Source organism: Pelecanus crispus, chromosome 8, assembly GCF_030463565.1.
Source record: "Pelecanus crispus isolate bPelCri1 chromosome 8, bPelCri1.pri, whole genome shotgun sequence".
In the NCBI taxonomy this organism is placed as follows: Eukaryota; Metazoa; Chordata; class Aves; order Pelecaniformes; family Pelecanidae; genus Pelecanus; species Pelecanus crispus.
In genome coordinates this window covers 3,565,288-3,582,562 of record NC_134650.1, presented here as the reverse complement: position 1 = coordinate 3,582,562, position 17,275 = coordinate 3,565,288, and the positions used below count along the sequence as shown (strand labels likewise).

The 17,275-nt window shown below is 53.3% G+C and overlaps 1 protein-coding gene across 3 annotated transcripts in view; it reads right to left on the bottom strand.

The window, feature by feature from the left end:
* Positions 1-44: 44 nt before the first annotated feature.
* TCF7 (transcription factor 7) overlaps positions 45-17,275 on the bottom strand; it is a 79,905-nt gene continuing 62,674 nt past the window's right edge. Inside the window, exons 6-11 of one of the 3 annotated variants that reach the window (XM_075715771.1) lie at positions 16,199-16,309; positions 15,763-15,925; positions 15,429-15,536; positions 11,623-11,671; positions 9,457-9,531; positions 45-500 (exon numbers count right to left, since the gene is read on the bottom strand). In XM_075715771.1, coding sequence (XP_075571886.1) covers positions 439-500; positions 9,457-9,531; positions 11,623-11,671; positions 15,429-15,536; positions 15,763-15,925; positions 16,199-16,309 — 568 coding nt within the window. In that variant the 3' untranslated portion in view covers positions 45-438. Of the gene's footprint in view, positions 501-3,631; positions 3,933-9,456; positions 9,532-11,622; positions 11,672-15,428; positions 15,537-15,762; positions 15,926-16,198; positions 16,310-17,275 lie in introns of those variants that run through there. The other 2 variants (XM_075715770.1, XM_075715772.1) reach the window with 2 other exon arrangements.

Here is a 17,275-nt window from a genome sequence, read left to right as displayed (position 1 = left end):
GAAGGCAAAGTGTCCATAGGGATTGTAGAAGAAATTTTTTTTTTCTTAGTCTTGGTTTACTATTTCAGTCTTATCCATTGAAGACTACTGGAAATTATTCTAAAAACTAATTGTACATACAAATGCTGAAGGGGGGGAGGAAAAAAAAAAGAAATCCTCTTGAGTTCTGAGAAATAGTTATTTGACAGTTTGATAGGATTATAACTTCCAGTGGCCTCTTTTGAATAGCCAGTCTGGCAATTACTTTATTTATAAAGCTATAAACATATTTTGAACATAAAAGCCAAAAAAATACAAACTCAATGAAGTAAAAAAATTACAACAAATGATGGATAGTCATTGGACAAATGAAAGTACAGCTGCAAAACATTATCCCTGCTACATACATACAGTGGTTTTACTTGGTTTAATGAAGTGGTACTTCCATGACTTCTACATTCAAACTGATTTCAGGAATTCAAATATGTATTTCAGAAAGAGTTGAAATTGCTGTAAAGGAACTAAAAAAAAAAAATTCTCATTGTGATAGAAACTTAAGGGCAAAGTTTTCCTTCTATTAAAAAGAGTATTAACACAGAATAGTAACACTTCATATAGCATTTTTAAAGACACTTTTTTGGTATTAATAAAAGTAACTTTGTTTTGGCATTGGTTATCAGCCGTGGGGCAAGTAACAAAAGTTGGTCATGCTCACTGTGTTGTCTTGGAAATGGGCAGCTTAAAGTTCTCTTGTGTGTTTTTTTTTTTTGGGGGGGGGAGAAGAAAAAGATGAAATTTTCTCAGTTACACCAGTATAAACTGACCATGTTACAGTATGCCAAGTGGGTGTTGTGATTTTATACTGCGGTAGCTGAAAGCGCAGGGTAGGGTCTGGCTGCAAACCTGTGCATCTGGAGCAGAGCGCGGGCTCGGAACGATGCGAAGGCCGCAAGTGCCCCGGCTCCGCGGCTGCCGAAACGCTGCTGTGCCGCGCGCGGGAGGAGAGGCTCCCGGAGAGGCGGGCGGGAGGTTTCTCTAAGGAGATTTTGCAGGAATGGGATGGAGTAATGCCGAGAGGAGGCTGCGGTACGGACGGCCCTTCTGGCGGGCAGCGTGCCCTGCGCCAAGGCAAGCGTCCACGCCGCGGAGGGGCCGAAGAAGCCTTGAAGTAACGGGGTGGAAGCCAGACACGAGCGAGGGCTGGGCTGTCTGGGCCCTGGGCGGGACACTTGGCTTAATACTGTTCAGGACTTCCCCCTCCATTTCCTCTGCTGTTATTTAGACACATCTGCTTTTTTTTTTTTTTTTTTTTGAATACCTGCTTTTGCTTTGCTGCTAACTCATATGTTTCGTCCGACCGCAAAATACCAGTGGGGTATTAAGTTATGCCAGCTTTACGCCCAGCGGTGAGTTACGCCAGGCCACTGCGGCTGGTTTCTCATCTCCGGCGTTTCCAGTAGCTGACACTTCTACAGCACCTTAAATCAGAGGCTCTCGGAGTGACAAACGGTGAGCTGAGACACAGCTGTATTTCTTTTTTTAATTTTTTTTTTTTCTTTTTAAATCAAGTGATAAAAAGAGGCTATGTCAGATCTGGGAAGAGTCTGCCAAGCTCCTCTGTTGAGCACTGGAGCACGCTGTTGTCGAAGCTTGCTAAAATAATTTAAAAATGAGCGGATTGCGCATCGATCTAGTGCTGTATCATTAACCCTCTGAGCGCAGTACGTACATGGCTAAGTGTACAGTTGGCAGTCGGTTCAGGTAATGCTACTTCTCTAAGGGTTAAAATGGTTCTGTCTAACTTTAAAATGACTTTTCAAACTTTTCAGCCTTGTGCACGTAGCTTTCATTCAGTGCTTCCGAAGTTACATTTACACAGGAGAGGAATAAAGCAATAGGTTTAGATCTTCTACACTAAAACTGGAATTAAAAAATCTACGCTACTATAAGCAAAAGTACCTAAATAAAGGGAATAAACCCAAAGCTGCTCTACAGACTAATCAGGTTGGTTGATTTTTTTTTTAAAATTTTCAATCTTTGAGGCATAAACTTGTTTCAAAAGTTACGTTTAGTCCAATGTAAAAAATTAGGGTTTTTGTTTTTGCGTTAAGAAAAAAAATACAAAAATATTTTGTATATTATAAAGGTCATCTTAAATTTCTTGCAGTTCTACAATAATATTACTACGCAATTTGTATTCAGTACTCTAAAACCTATTCTGTAAAGTAGAAAAAAATAGACCCCCCTCTCCCTCTGCATGGTGTTAATTTTTTCTCTTCAGCAGTCTAGAATATATTTCTTTGAAACAGGAAAAAAATCTGCCCTGGACTAGATTGTGGTCTCTGCGAGAAGTCTGTAAACCTGAAGTAAATCAAGGACTTGGATTAATTGGGGATTTACATCAGTTCAGTGAGGTCACAATCTGTCCATGGTGGTTTTTGCTTATCAAGCTCAAAATATAAATAAAATACCAGAAACGGGTGAATGTTTTCAAGCTGGAGAGAATATGTTAATGTTTGGCATCATCGTGGGGGTGGAGGGAGGATCTTTTAGAAAAAGCTAGAATAAGGTTTTTTAAAAAGTTACGCACCAAATCATGAAAAATAAAAGGGTTCTGATCCTGCTGAGGGGACGGACGGACGGACGCCTGAAGCCAGGAGCAGGGAGGGCAGCTCGCACCTCTCCGCCCCGCCGTCCCCTGCCTCGGTAGCAAGCCCATTTCTGAGGCTCTGCCCAAGCCTAGCTGGTGAGATTTCCGGGCGTCCGCGTCCGCGATGGACAATTCCGAACAGCAAGGGAGACCCTGCACCGAGCCATCGCCCGTCAGACCTTCCAGCGGCCGGTCCGAGCCCCTTGCGCTGTCCGGTTAGTGCTCCCTTTCCCCCCGCCGCGCTGTACGCTCGCGGAGCGGGGCACGTCTGCACAGAGACCTGTTACCTGTAAACAATACCTTCCTGTTCGCAAACAAGAAGTTGACAAAAAAAAAAAAAAAAAAATTCACCTCGACGGTTTAAATATTTCATTTCTCTATTATCCAGTCAGATCAGAAAGCTAGCATCGCTACATTTAGTTTTCGGATGTAAGGGCTTTTAAAAAAAAAAAAAAATGCTCCTATTCCAGCTTCTCCAGCTCTGTGGTGTAACGGCTACGAGAGATGTGTGAGTGAGTGAGTACACTTTAAAGCACCTGGCAAGGCAGGGAGTGGAAGCCAGTGTTAGATTGATAGCACCTACCATCTACTGCAGCAAGCTGGGGAGTTCGTCTGCTTTCTGCCGTACTTGAAGATAATGCAGTTAAAAAGAAAAAAAAAACCCAAACAAACAAAAAAAGCAGCACAGGGCAGGGACAAAAGGCTTGTTTACTCATCAGCACTTTAAATTTTGGCAAGAACTTATTTTTTACCTTTTTTTTTTTTTTTTGAAATCGCTTTTCTATCTTAACAACCCCCTCCAAAAAAAAAAAAAAAACCCCCAAAAACCCCCAAAACCAAAACCCCACCCAAATGAGTTTTCCAGCATCCTTAAGTCATTCTGTTGCCTAACTTTGCGCGTTTGACACCGAGATGGGGAATTTGGATGGGCCTCCGGTCCTTGTCCACGGGCAGCGGGCCCGGGCGGGGGAGCGCGAGGCGCCGGGCGCCCCGGCCGCGGGACTATGTCCCGGTGGGGGCCACGCTGTACGGCGGGGGCTCTGCGGGCGCAGAGGAGCACCTGATGGTCAGTCTGGAGGAGCAGGCGGCGGTTTGGAGGTGAGCGGAGACGGGGAGGGGGCCGGGCTGTTCTCTGTGTGCGGAGGCAGCGGGGGCTGCAAGCTTGTCTGAAGGAAAAGCAGAGGAGATGCATTGGAGTGCGTCCAGAGGAGAGGGGGGGGAGTCTATAGCACTTCCATCGGAAGAAACTGGGCTGGCACAGCGTCCTTCTCCTTGTAAGTACCGAATGCACTTCTTTTTCCTCCTACGGACAGCGAAGAGAGTTCTCCGTGAATAACGCGGGAGCTGGCGGGCGGGCGCCGGCCGTGACCGGGCCGACGCAGCCGCTGGGGATGCCCGGCCCCGCTCCCGCCGCCCGGCCCCGCGCACCCGGCCCCCGGCCGGGCCTGCCCTCTCCGCGGCCGGGGTTCGCCCGCGACTGGGACTGCGACTGGGACTGGGATTGCCACTGAAACTGGGATTGCCACTGAAACAACTGGGATTGCCACTGAAACTGGGATTGCGACGGGGCCGGGCCGGGGCCCTGCGCGGCTTCGCGGCGGCCGCCAGGCGGCGCCATAACAGCGGCCCCGCGGCGCGGACGGGGCGGGGTGCGCGGCCGCGCACAAGCGGCCCTGGCCCGGGCCCTGCTCCTGCTCCTGCTCCTGCTCCTGCTCCTGCTCCTGCTCCTGCTCCTGCTCCTGCTCCTGCTCCTGGCCCGGGCCCTGCTCCTGCTCCTGGCCCGGGCCCTGCTCCTGCTCCTGCTCCTGCTCCTGCTCCTGGCCCGGGCCCTGCTCCTGCTCCTGCTCCTGCTCCTGGCCCGGGCCCTGCTCCTGCTCCTGCTCCTGCTCCTGCTCCTGCTCCTGGCCCTGCTCCTGCTCCTGCTCCTGGCCCGGGCCCTGCTCCTGCTCCTGCTCCTACTCCTGCTCCTGCTCCTGCTCCTGCTCCTCGCCCTGCTCCTGCTCCTGCTCCTGCTCCTGCTCCTGCTCCTGGCCCGGGCCCTGCTCCTGCTCCTGCTCCTGCTCCTGCTCCTGCTCCTGCTCCTGGCCCTGCTCCTGCTCCTGCTCCTGCTCCTGGCCCGGGCCCTGCTCCTGCCCCTGCTCCTGCTCCTGGCCCGGGCCCTGCTCCGGCTTCTGGCCCTGCTCCTGCTCCTGGCCTGGGCCCTGCTCCTGCTCCTGCTCCTGGCCTGGGCCCGGGCCCTGCTCCTGCCCCTGCCCCTGCTCCTGCTCCTGGCCTGGGCCCTGCTCCTGCTCCTGGCTCTGCTCCTGCCCCTGCTCCTGGCCTGGGCCCTGCTCCCGCTCCTGCTTCTGGCCCTGCTGCTGCTGCTGCTCCTGCTCCTGGACGGGCCCTGCTCCTGCTCCTGCTCCTGCTCCTGCTCCTGGCCCTGCTCCTGCTCCTGGCCCTGCTCCTGCTCCTGGCCCTGCTCCTGCTCCTGACCCTGCTCCTGCTCCTGGCCTGGGCCCTGCTCCTGCTCCTGCTCCTGGCCCTGCTCCTGCTCCTGCTCCTGACCCTGCTCCTGCTCCTGCTCCTGGCCTGGGCCCTGCTCCTGCTCCTGCTCCTGACCCTGCTCCTGCTCCAGGCCTGGGCCCTGCTCCTGCTCCTGCTCCTGGCCCTGCTCCTGCTCCTGCCCCTGCTCCTGCTCCTGGCCTGGGCCCTGCTCCTGCTCCTGCTCCTGGCCCTGCTCCTGCTCCTGACCCTGCTCCTGCTCCTGGCCTGGGCCCTGCTCCTGCTCCTGCTCCTGCTCCTGGCCCTGCTCCTGCCCCTGCTCCTGGCCCTGCTGCTGAACGACCACTCTGCTCTGTGAGCAGAATTCAAATGGAAAGGCTTCACCCAGAAAACGCCAAGAGGAGGTCGTAAAAACAATAACAAAAATCAAACCATTAACAAAAATCAGTAATAAAAATCAAACCAATAATAAAAAAACCAAATCAATAACAAAAGTCAGAACAGTAACAAAAATCAAACCAAAAGCAAAAGTCAAACCAGTAACAAATATCAAAGCAATAACAAAAATCAAAGCAGTAACAAAACCCGAACCAGTAACACAGACCAACCCCAGGAGGCCGTTTCCCACCACCCAGCACTAACCCACCCGCCAGGCTTATCTACTGCTGGGGGCTTGAGTGGGGCGAACGCGCTCTCGCCGAGTCCAAGACCAAAATGTCCCCCGCCACGCACGAGCCCCACCGGCTTGCCGCGGCGCACGCGGGCCACGCGTGCTGTTCACGGGCCGGGTCGGCTGGCACACCCCGGCACGGGGCCACCGCGCAGGCAGGCGCCCGGCCCGCCGGGACAGGGTGCGGGGCAGGCGGCATCGCCGTGGCCAGGAGCGCCAGCTCGCGCGCTGCCAGGACGCTGCCCTCCGCGCCCGTTTTGGCTTCTCTCCTAAGGCTGCGAGTCGGCTCCAGCTCGTCAGGGCGCCTTTGCCGTGGCCCATTTCCTAGCACCTCCCTCGCCTCGTGCACCACACATCATCTACTCCGCTCTTCTTTCTGCAGCACAAGCCTCTCCTCTCAGCCATCTCTGCAGCTCAAGATACTGCACGATCACTCCTGACTCAGCGACGCCGCGCAGTTGAACGTGCTCAACAGAGGTTTAGGAAGAGGGAAGAAAACGGCCTGGGACCGGCTGGAGGAAGCCGTGGTCCGAGACTGCCTGAGGTCCTGCTTTGGGTGTTAGCCTGGTCCTGAGCCCTCCAGAAGACTCGCTGGCCTTCGGAGCGTAGGTCACCTTTCCAACTGCTAACTAAGCTAAGGAAAAAAACCAGCCCTGACGGTGCTACTGTTCACTCTTCCACCTGTGGCTTTCCTGGGCAGGAAGCGTTTGCTGTGATCTCCCCCTCAGGAAGCAGAGCCACAAGTACAAAATGCAACGCAGACAGACCCCGGGGAGAGCGAGCAGGCAGAAGGACCTGAAGGACCCTGCACCGGTGAAAGACTCGGTTCCACCGCCTGTCTGTGAAATAGAGCTCATCAGCTGGGGAAGATTTGCTCACAAAAAGTTTTTTTTTTTTTACAAAAAAGCACCCCATGCATGGCACTCTCCTCCCCTAGCCCCGCTTTTGTAGTAAGAAGCCCGCTGGGACCGGGAAAATCCCAAAGACAGCAGCGCCTGGGGAGCAGGGACCAGCCGCCCGTCACCCCCCGAAGATATTCAGGTTCCCCGCTCGGTATGGTATGATTTGGGGGGTCTCAAAAATACAAGCCATACACCATCCTCGCTGCAACTGCATTTGGGCACGGTTTCTCCACATCCCTCGACAATTGTGCTGTTCACTATCAAAACCAGGACTATTTCGCCCGCGTTCCAGCGGTCATCTCATATGCCCGGGTTCCTTCAACCACTCCTGGCTAGCCGAGTCAGGCCCTCGCGCCGTCTCATGTCGTCTTTACACGCTCTCTGTTCAGCTGGTTTTCCTCCTCTTCGTGTGACAGCTCCCTCACGTCACCTGCTACGGGTCCTCGAGCATCTCAGTGCAGTTTTAAACACAAGAGCTCTCAAGATGTCACCTTAATAGTAGTGAGGGAACAATCCCTCTGCTGCAGACGGCATTAATGACTTTGCAGCTAAAACAGCTAAAAGGAACGTCCCAGCTCCCTGCCTTGGCGCTCTCATTTGAGGAAAACGGATCAAATGGAGACCTTGCTAATGCGGGCATACACCTTTCTTTGATCTTACTAATGAAAAACTAGACCGTGTTAGAATATGGATTAACTAGTCCAATATTAAACATGACTTCGCACTGGATGCGAACAAGAGCAGTGCTATTACCGCCGCCAGTGTCATCGTTAGCCGTGGTGACCCAATTAAGGCGATATGAAACGCGACAGCCCTGCTGAACTGAATATTTAACTGGGAGGTTATTTCACGCGGGCTGTAATTTCCCAGAGCAGACGAGCCCGAGGAGAAGCCGTATTTCCCATGGACCTCTCAGGAGCAGCTGCAGGATGGGGAGTTGCAATGACCTGTTTAAGACGATACAAACCTAGCCATTGATTCACTGGTTTGATTTAAAATAACGGGCGGGGGAAAAAAAGCAGATCCGATACAGATTGCTGATACAGAATCTGATACAGATCGCTGATAACAAACCAGTAAGTGGGCTACGGCTGAGGTGGCTGTTACACAGCTGAAGGGATTTATCCCTCTCCCTTTAGGAATTACGGCACCCTGGAGCGCTTTGCCTGGGGTGAGGGGAAGGAGGGTGAAGGCTCTGGAGCAGGAACCCCCAGTTTTAACCATTTAACCTCTCCTGTGGAGTGGAAATCCTCCGGTGGAAGTTGCTCTCTGCGGGTGAGTGGAGCGCGTACGACAGGAGCCCGTGAGCCGGCGGCAGCACGTTAGTACGGGGAATTGCAGAACAGCTGTGACTAACCAGGGTCTGAGAGGCAAAGGTTAAAAAATAAAAGCATGCTAAGGTCTCCGAGCACTTCAGCAGCCTGTGTTAATCGGGAAGCAGTGCAGAGGTGAAGCTGAATTAAGAGAGTTCAAACGAAGGCAGAGTGAAGTTGGAGGAACTGCTGCAGAGCTGCAGCCCTGCCCTGCGCTGCGGTCCGGGGCGCTCAGCTTGGTGGCATTGCTGTGACGGGGGGGGTCGCAAAAATCCCTGTTGGGTTGAGGGTTGGACTGATGATCTTAGAGATCCTTTCCAATCTTAATGATTCCCAGTTTTTACTTTCATTATAAACGATCTGGCCACCAAGCCAGGAAACACACAATTGCTGCTGTACCCTTAATGGGTTTAGTGGTGGACTTGGTAGTGTAGGTTAATGGTTGGACTGGATGATCTTAAAGCTCTTTTCCAACCTAAACGATTCTACAGTTCTATGACACTGAAGGTAAAGTATTAATGAGACATTAAGGGAGCTTTGTCTGGACTCCTCATCAGTTAAAAACCGTGGCGCTTGACGACCTCACCCAGCGTGCAGCAGGCAAGGGGGGGCTGCTGTTGCGCAGCACCCAAGGCGCCGGCCGAGCACCGTCGGGGGTTCAGATTGGGGCAGACTAAGTGATTTTAGTCCCTTTACGCTGCGCTAAGCGCATGAAGCAATACTTGACATCCAGCTTTTGCTCGAGTCCTCAACGCATTGGGATAAAAAAGCGCTACGCATCGCAGACCTCTGTCCAGGCTGGAGCCTCTCGGGGCTTCCGTGCCCAGGTCCAGAAGCCCCCCCCAGGAGCTTTTCCCACCTGGCTGCACTTGCAGACCCCCTGAGCCAGGCAGCACTTGGTTCACGCGCCAAGCTTTGCTATCGCCTGGCCGTGTCCACCCCTAGAAGCGCGAGGCACAGGGCGCTTGCAAACTGTCTCACTGCTCGAGGCTCTCCCACCCCACGGTGGGTACTGCAAAACTGCAGGGCCAAGAAGAGGTGGCTCTCCAAAATACATGGTTAGCCCCGGTATAAATAGGAAAAATAAACATATTAGCTACTCACTGCTGGCCCTAGGGTGCTATTTATACAACAGGAAATCGCTAACAGGGGGGAAAAAAAGCTCCACATCAGCGTCTCAGAGGTCTCCACCCTGGAAATAAGCTTTTAACGCCAGGGCAGTCCATCAGCCAAGGAACACGTACAGCATCACACCGACATCGCCCGGGGTGGGTAAGAAACCCAGGCTTTGGGCTGACCCTTGCAGCTCGGACAACAACTCCTGCCAATGCCCAGAGAAAACCCCATCCCCGCCTGGCCGGAGCAGCCCTCGCCGGCGCTGGGACGGCTGCAGGAGCACGCACGGAGCCGAACCCGCTCGCCCAGGAGCACCCCAGCAGCGAGGAGATGCTGATACACACCTGCACGGGCCGCACCAGTCCGTTTGTTGGTTGAGGCCAAAGCGAGCTCTGCATTTCTTAGGAGAGGCAGGATCTGAACACAGAAGCATGCGTGGCGGAGAATGGGCAAGGCAGAGGCACAAAGAGGAGGAGGAGCAGGAGGAAGAAAAGAGGCAACATCATTTTAGCCACTGTAACACACGACTAACAGACTACATTTTTTTTTTTTTTCTGCAACAGACCAGTGCTGGCACCACCTCTCCTGGAAAAAAGTGATCGTTAGGCAAATATCAGTGATCACTGCTGGCAGCTGGAGAAGAAGGAGGTTTGGGAAATGGCCTCAGCGCTGGGAAATACGGGCAATTACAGGCAAATTCACAGCTCTTTGAATTTCTTAAGTTTGGAAAAGCTGCCAAATCCCAGAGGTGCTGCCTGCCTCCTGGGTCTGCATCCTTACCTGCTCCCTGCCTTTCCAGCAGCGACTAAAGGGGGCTGCCAGCGACCTCGGACTGCGCACGGAAAAGAAGAGGAGGAAACGTTGCAGAAGCAGGCTGAAAGCAGAGTTAGCACCAAGGAGACCCAGGCCCAGGTTATTCGACTCTGCCCCCCACCATTCCCCTTCCAGTTTTCATGGAGAAGCTATTCTCCATGGCCTTTCCTAAAATGTTGCAGTATAATTATGGGACTCATTAGGGTGAAGCCCTGTTAGCTTTCAGGCACATCATGTTTTTTTTCTCTTAGTGCTGTAAATGGGATTTGAACAGCACATTTCCATGCCGGATTCACGCTCCCTCTTTCAGCCACCACCAGTGTCTCCTGTTGTGTACAACCAGCAGTTGGTTTTCGATCCGTAACAGGTGAAATTATTTGTATCACACAGACAAGACATATATATGGATATATAAACATATATATACACACACTACATATAAGGCTAAAAGCTTGTATTCCCCTTATCAGTCTACACACTGAATGAGATAAACAGTGTTAACTAAAGATATTACTGGGACACAGTCACGGAATTGCTTTTTATGGCCAATTCAAAGAGGTCACCCAACGGCGATTCATTAAATCAATGAGATAATCTGAACTTTAGGAACTAACGCAGGCTGCGGGATTCTGGTCGCACGGGCGTGTAATCCACAGCAGTAACACCAGAGCTGGACTCCCATGTCCTAAGCCACAAGTGACCTGCCCAGATGCAGCCAGCTGTGCACCTTGGGGGCCCCAGCTCAGGTGTGACAGCTCTTTGCGTGGGCGTGCGAGGCCAGGAGAGCAACAGCCTGAGCTGGCACCCTCCCCAGGGAGCATTTCTGGAGGGAGGGAGCACTAGTGCTTCGCTTAGAAAGCCAACCGCCCATCGTCTGGCTGACTTAATTTCATCCAGAAGTGAATAAGAGCAATGAGCAGTAATGAACTGGTCGGCTGGGGAGTGGGAAAAGCTCTTTGTAAGTCTACAGGCAATCACAGAATGGACGTACGGGAAAAAACAGGCTGTCTAACTTCATGTATATGCGATGCCATAGTCAGCAAGGACAGTCTCTCGACGTTTTCTAACAAATATTTAGTGGTGCAGGTATTATTTATTCCCCATATGGCAGCAATGCTTCAGAAACCAGCACAGGAATAGCCTCGGATGATGGAAGCGTGCGTGTCACCAGCCCAAATCTGTCAAAAGGGCCTTTTCTAATAAACAGGGTGGTGCAGGGAGGCAACTGGCACTGGTTTTTTGTATGACTTTGCTTGAACTCCAGGTTATTTGAAATGAAAACCAAATTTGGGGTAGCCCCATGGGTGATCTTCAACCCTGTCACTGCACTTAGTCCCACACACAATACTGATGCGTTTGAGAGGAGTTTTCTTTAATTAACCATATCCGTAGGGCTGATGGGGACATTCACCGTGGATGGCTTGAATAGATGACAATTTGTATGAAGTTACACACTTGCTAAGATCTAGTATTTTCAGTTTTCACGAACTACCCACGTTCTAATTTAAACATGTCTACGAAAATGCCACAGAAATGTTAATTTACTGTGTCTTGAAAAAAAAAAAAACCCAAACCTATTTCTTTCGTTAAGCTCAGGAGCATAAAAGAAAACATGGTAAAACACAACAGCTTTGCTTTCAGATTATCCTCTCTGAGCAGAAACGAAGGGACAGCCACCGAGCCGCACGCATTTACCTGAGTTGGAATCTTGCTGCTTTTCCCGTGTCCGTCTCTTCTTTTTCCCCTAGGAAATCAAAGTAAAGGCTGTTAGTCCGTGCTCCCAGGAGACTGAGGGTGCTGCGCAGGGTTTTCGGGGCTGGATCGGGCTGCCGGGGAAGGCGAGCGGCCAGGTCCCAGCTGTAACAGCCACGGCACGGCCAGCTCTGCCCATTCCAGGGAAGAGATGAACTGGGAATCACTGGGTGATGAACTGGGATCTGCTCAGGTTTATCTGCGCGGGCATCCCTTTCCTTTCCCCAACGGCCCAGTCCAATGCTCCTGAGAAGAAACGCAGGAGGAACTCGCAAAGCAACCACCCACTGCTCCCCTGCTCTGTTTTGTGAGTCCACGACCACGCCACGAACGCAGACCGAGACCCCGATTCATACCGCGCGCTGCGTTAAGAAGTCGCAAGAGAAAACGTCAACGGGTGCAAAACAAGTGTAATAAACCCAGCGCCTGTGCCTGCGCTGCTCAGCACCTCTGCCAGCTCCTGCCAGTCCTCCTCGGCCCACCCTGATGTGTCTCGCCCGGGAATCCCACCCATTATTGCTGTAATTAATTAATTAATAGATAATTTAATTAATAGATTTAACTAGATTCATAGAATTAAACAAGATTTACTGCATGCAGTGGAGGCAGCCTGATCAACAGCTGATCCTCCCAGCTGGATTCTTATTCCTCCTCCCTCTTTACGTTTCTAAAAAGCGCTCGGCCCATTTTAGCACCTTCCCTATTTCCAATACGTGCGTTAATCCGGTGCCTTGTACCTGAACAGAAATTGTTCCATAACGTGTTACCAGGAGGAGCATCCCTGATTTCAAATGGGAAAGAAAGTTTTAGGAAATCCCCAGAAATTTATTTTTAAATAATACTTATCTCTCTGTTTCAGTGCTTTCGCAGCTCTGGACCCATCTCTCATTCTTCTGTTTTCTTCCCTCACTAACAAGAAAACCCAATTTTATCCCCAAACTGCCTCTCTCACTCACAACACGCAACAACTCCCCCATCTCCTAATGAGCTTATTAACGAGGGCACAGCGGCGCAGGAGCAAATCTGGCCTGCGTGGAGCAGGCAGCTCGCAGGGCTGCCTTCGACCCGTGACTTTTTATATGACTTCTTGTGGTTTGAGTGAAGGTGGAAAGCTCCGAGCTGCGGTAAGCTTTTTCTTCAGTGTGGGAGCAACTGTATTTCCTGCCTGATATCCGCATCACGTGCTGCAGAAGTGACCTACATTCCTCCTCCTCCTCCTCTTCCTCCCTGCTCAAGCTCCGGAGAGAAAAGCATCTCTTGCAACGACCATAAGACCTGTAGCAGCTGCTTGCCGGTGCTGGGAGAGCCAACGTGCACCTTCAGAGGGAGGGAAAAACTCTTCTGGAGCAAGGAAGCAGCCCTTGCCAAGACGAAGGATGCTACGGGATTGAGATTTCCATGGAGGATGCACTTGGTTTTGGAGGAAGATGATGCCTTGCTCTCAGCAATGCTGCTGCCCTCCAGATGCTGATGCTCTCCAGATGCTGCCGCCCTCCGGAGCAGCCCTTAGAGAAACCAAAGGTGCTGCCCCGGTTTCTCTAAGGGCTGCTCCGGAGGGCGGCAGCATCCAGCACTGATCCTGCAAAGCTGCATATGGATGCTGAGCTCCTGGTCTGTGCGTGCAAGGAGGCAGGGATATCTGTACCGCTGCAGGGAAACGCAGGCTGGGGGCTTCCCGTAACCTCTGCTTTCTCTGCACCATCTCTATCCTCCATTTTTTTTGCTTTTTGGGTTTTTTTGGTCTGTTTAAGGGTGTTTTCTCACCCTCGGTGGAGTTTGGGCTTTCTGGAAGGAGGGCTCGGGTCGGGGTGGGCTGGATGGGTGCTCGCTGCGCGGCTCCCGGGGGAAAGCAAGCGGCTGCGAGGGACACGACGGAGCCTTAGATCAAAGGGCAGAGCCCTAGAGTGGATGGATGGACAGACATCTGAAGACTGACATGTGCATTGCTTCAGGTCTCTAATGAGAGCTCGTTAGGCACATAAGATCAAATCAGTTGAGAAAGCCACGAGAAAAGCCCTGGAGTGCATCCCGTGCTTCTGGGGCACCACTATCCCTATGCAACCTCGTTTAACACGGTGCCGCTGAAGTGATTGATATAGCTAAGAGAAAATGAATTTTTTTTTTTTTAAGAGTAACCTCCATATGTTCCATGGAGTAGCCCGGAGGCTTCCCAAGTGCTGGCCCTACCACCGTGAGCCGTGAAGCAGCTTCGTCCCGCCGGCCAAGCCAGGAGCTGCCGCCGCTTCTCCCCGGGGAGCGGGGGGCCCTGGGAGCCCTGGCCGTGCCAGCGTGGCCGGTCCACCGCAGCCCCCTCCAAAAAGAGCCACTGTTTCAGATGTAGAGCCAAATCATTCCTCTATAAAAACCAAAGGCAGTTTTTTCTCTGCTCGTGCCTCGGGGATCGGTTTGGCATCGATTGCTGCGGCAATGTACCTTGCTACAGCCAAAACTGAGGAAGACCAAGGCTGGAGCTTCCCTTCTTTCCCTCATACACAGGGAAAGCTCTTCTGGCTACGGGAACGCACGATCCCAGCACTCAGCACGTTTCAGGGCCCTCTGCACTAGTTAATTTTTTATTGCTGAAACCCACCGCTATTTGCTGCGTGGCTCAGCTGCTCTGCTCAGCAGCCTCTGCCAGGTTTGGGGGATTTTTTTTTTCTTTTTTCAATCTAGAAAGGTTTGGGGCTTTTTTTTTCCCCCTAATAGCAACCTTGCTTGGGAAACAGGCTCACCAAAGAGCTGGGTTGGGCTCGCGAGCTCACAGAGCAAGCAGCACTGTTGTCTGCGTTTGCTCACGTTGCATTTGAATACTTCAAACGTGGCGTGCTTGATTTGGTCAGGGTCCTCAACTATTGCTTGGTCAGGGTGGGATCAGCGTCCCGAGGGACAGACAGAAATCGGTGACCATCACCCTGCGAGCACCGCTTATGTGCCCTGCAACACCCGGGGCTGCTGCTTGGGATGCAACCCCATGGAGAGGTCCGAAATCGGACCCGAACAGCCTGCGAGACTGAGGTTTGCACTACGACGCATACAAAGCAGCTTCTGCTTTCCTGTTTTGCCTTTTTAACAATTATTTCCCATTATTATTATGCTCCTGTGAGCGTGGTTCGGGCAGACACCCCGTGCTAGTTTTAAACCCGCAGAACAGAGCCAGCAGCCCGCAATTCAGCAGATCCCCCCAAACCTGCAGCGCGTCCTTGGGCCCAGCCCCTCATGGCCGCGGCTCCGGAGCCCGCGGTAGCCAGCCCCGGGATTTCAAGCCGATGAACAAGGCGCTACCGCAAAGCGAACGGAGCCAAGCAGGCTGCGGGTGCCCGATCAGCACCCCCGGCCATCGCACCCCAAGTTCCTCCTCCCGCATCTCTGCCCCATGCTCTGCTCCCACCGGGCCGATGCCTCAGCTGCTGCCCAAGATGCACAAAGCAGTGGGTTTCCATAAAATTGTATTTCCAAAGATCTTCCGCATCATTTAAAAGTTCCTCTTCCTTTCTGCTCGCATTTACTTGGACAACAAGCGAACAAACGGTTGCGGCAGCTGGGGAGCTGTAACATTCGTGCTAGAGATAGGCAATGAGCCACGAGGATGTTCAAAATACTCCTGAAACGTGAATTTCTATAGCTATCGTGCCGTCAGGAACGGCATTACCAGGGACAGGGGGGTGGTTTGGCAAACACCAGTTGTCAGCCTCCCCCGGTCATTCCTGGCCACGCCATGGGAGGGGGTCCGAGCCGCGGCAGCCACTTACGTAGTTGTCTCTGGCAGACCAGCCGGGGTAGAGCTGCATGTGGAGCTGCCGTTCCTTGCGAGCCAGTTCGTAGTACTTGGCCTGCTCCTCCCGGGACAGCGCGTGCCACTGCAAGGACAAGCGCGGCGGTGAGACATGGCCCCGCCGGCCCCGCCGTCCCATCCCAGCCCGTCCCCACCGCAGCCACCCCGCTCCGGGGCGCATCCGACTCCGCACGTTTAAGGGGTGAGAGCACCCGGGTTTGAAAGCAGACGCTTGTTACGTGCGTAAGAGCAGCTGGAAGGGACGGGGATGCTGCAGTGGGACGGCGGCACTGAGCCCCGTGTGCTCTTACCCTCCTTCCCAAGATCTGGTTGATAGCGGCGCTCTCCTTCAGGGTGCATTCGGCAATGACTTTCGCCCGCATTTCTTTCATATACAACATGAAAGCGTTCAGGGGCTTCTTGATAGTGGGCTTCTTGGCTTCCTTTTCTCTCTTTGGCTCTGGTTGAGGTTTCCTTGGTGGGACCGAAAGAGGAGCTGTCAGCATCAAAGCCACCCTCCAGCCTGGCTGCCTTGGCGGCACCAAGCTCGGCAGAAGACGGCACCAAACCAACCCGACGGCACGAGCGGGTGGGGGGACCGGAGAGCTGCACGACGCGCGCCGTCGCCTGATGCAGGCAGAGCTCGGTGTTCGTCCATCCTCCCCCCCGTGCAAGCATTAATAGGGATAAACGAAATGGGTATGAAGGCGCTAACGCCGCTGAGCCCTGCCGGCACTTCCAACTTACATGTTTCGGTCATAGTGCTCCATCTCTTGCTTGCCGGAGTGGGGCACGATGGCGGGGTGCGGGATGCCGGTGGTGTGCATGCCGGAGCCCAGCATCAGCGGGTGAGTGAACCTGCAACAGAGAACGGATGAGCCGCGCCGCGAGGGCTGCGCCGGGGATGCTCAGGATGCTCGGGCAGCCGGAGCGGCGTGTCTCACGAGACGGCACTCTGACGTGGCAGAAGCAGACGGTAAGCGGAGGACACGGAAAGCAAACCCGCGGGTGCTGGCGGGCTGGCGCGGGGCAGGCAGCACCCACCACCCCGGGGTCGCCCCCGCCACGCTGGCAGCGGGCACGGCCGGCCGAGCCGCGGGCACCGGGGTGGAAAGGGTCTGGGTGCCGCAGAGCGGCGAGGAAACTAGCCTGCAGCGGGAGCCAGCCTGACCGAGATCAAGGGCGCTTTCTACCAGCGGTTTCAGCTACTCAGATCTCTGTTGCTGCAATATCTTATTAGCCGTGCAGAAAGGAACAACAAACTCAACCCGGGGTTTGGATGGGAGAGATTAGGACCACCCCGCACCTTTCTTTTAACAGAAATAGCATAAGTCTGAACATGAACCAAACTGCAACTCTAGGAGGTGCACCTTGCCTAAGCAATGTTCTCCACCAACACGGGACTGAGATCACGAGAGGTCTCGCTAGCTTTCAAGCTTCATTAGCTCACTCTTGAGTTTTAGAGGGTAAAGCCAGCGCAGTCGGCTTTGCCAAGCTTGCCACTTTATGGCTGCAGCTTGAGATGGCAGAATTGCCCATGGGAGATGAACTGTTCGTTAGATATGCTGGCACAAAAAGAAAAGCTGTTTAATTTAATCCACCAGCACAGTCTGATCCTTATCTGACCAGGTGTACTTTCTCGGCTGCAGCAGCGCTGCAAAATCCGCCCCAAAATCCTGCAAGTGGGAGCTCCTGCGCCGGGCTCGGGGAGGCTCCGGGCCTCCGCAGGGAACCGTTAGCTCCTCTCCGGCCTTCGAGGCTGGGAAAAGCGGTACCTCAGAGAGCAAGGAGGGCTGGCAGCGCTCCCTCGCCTCTGCTGCAGGG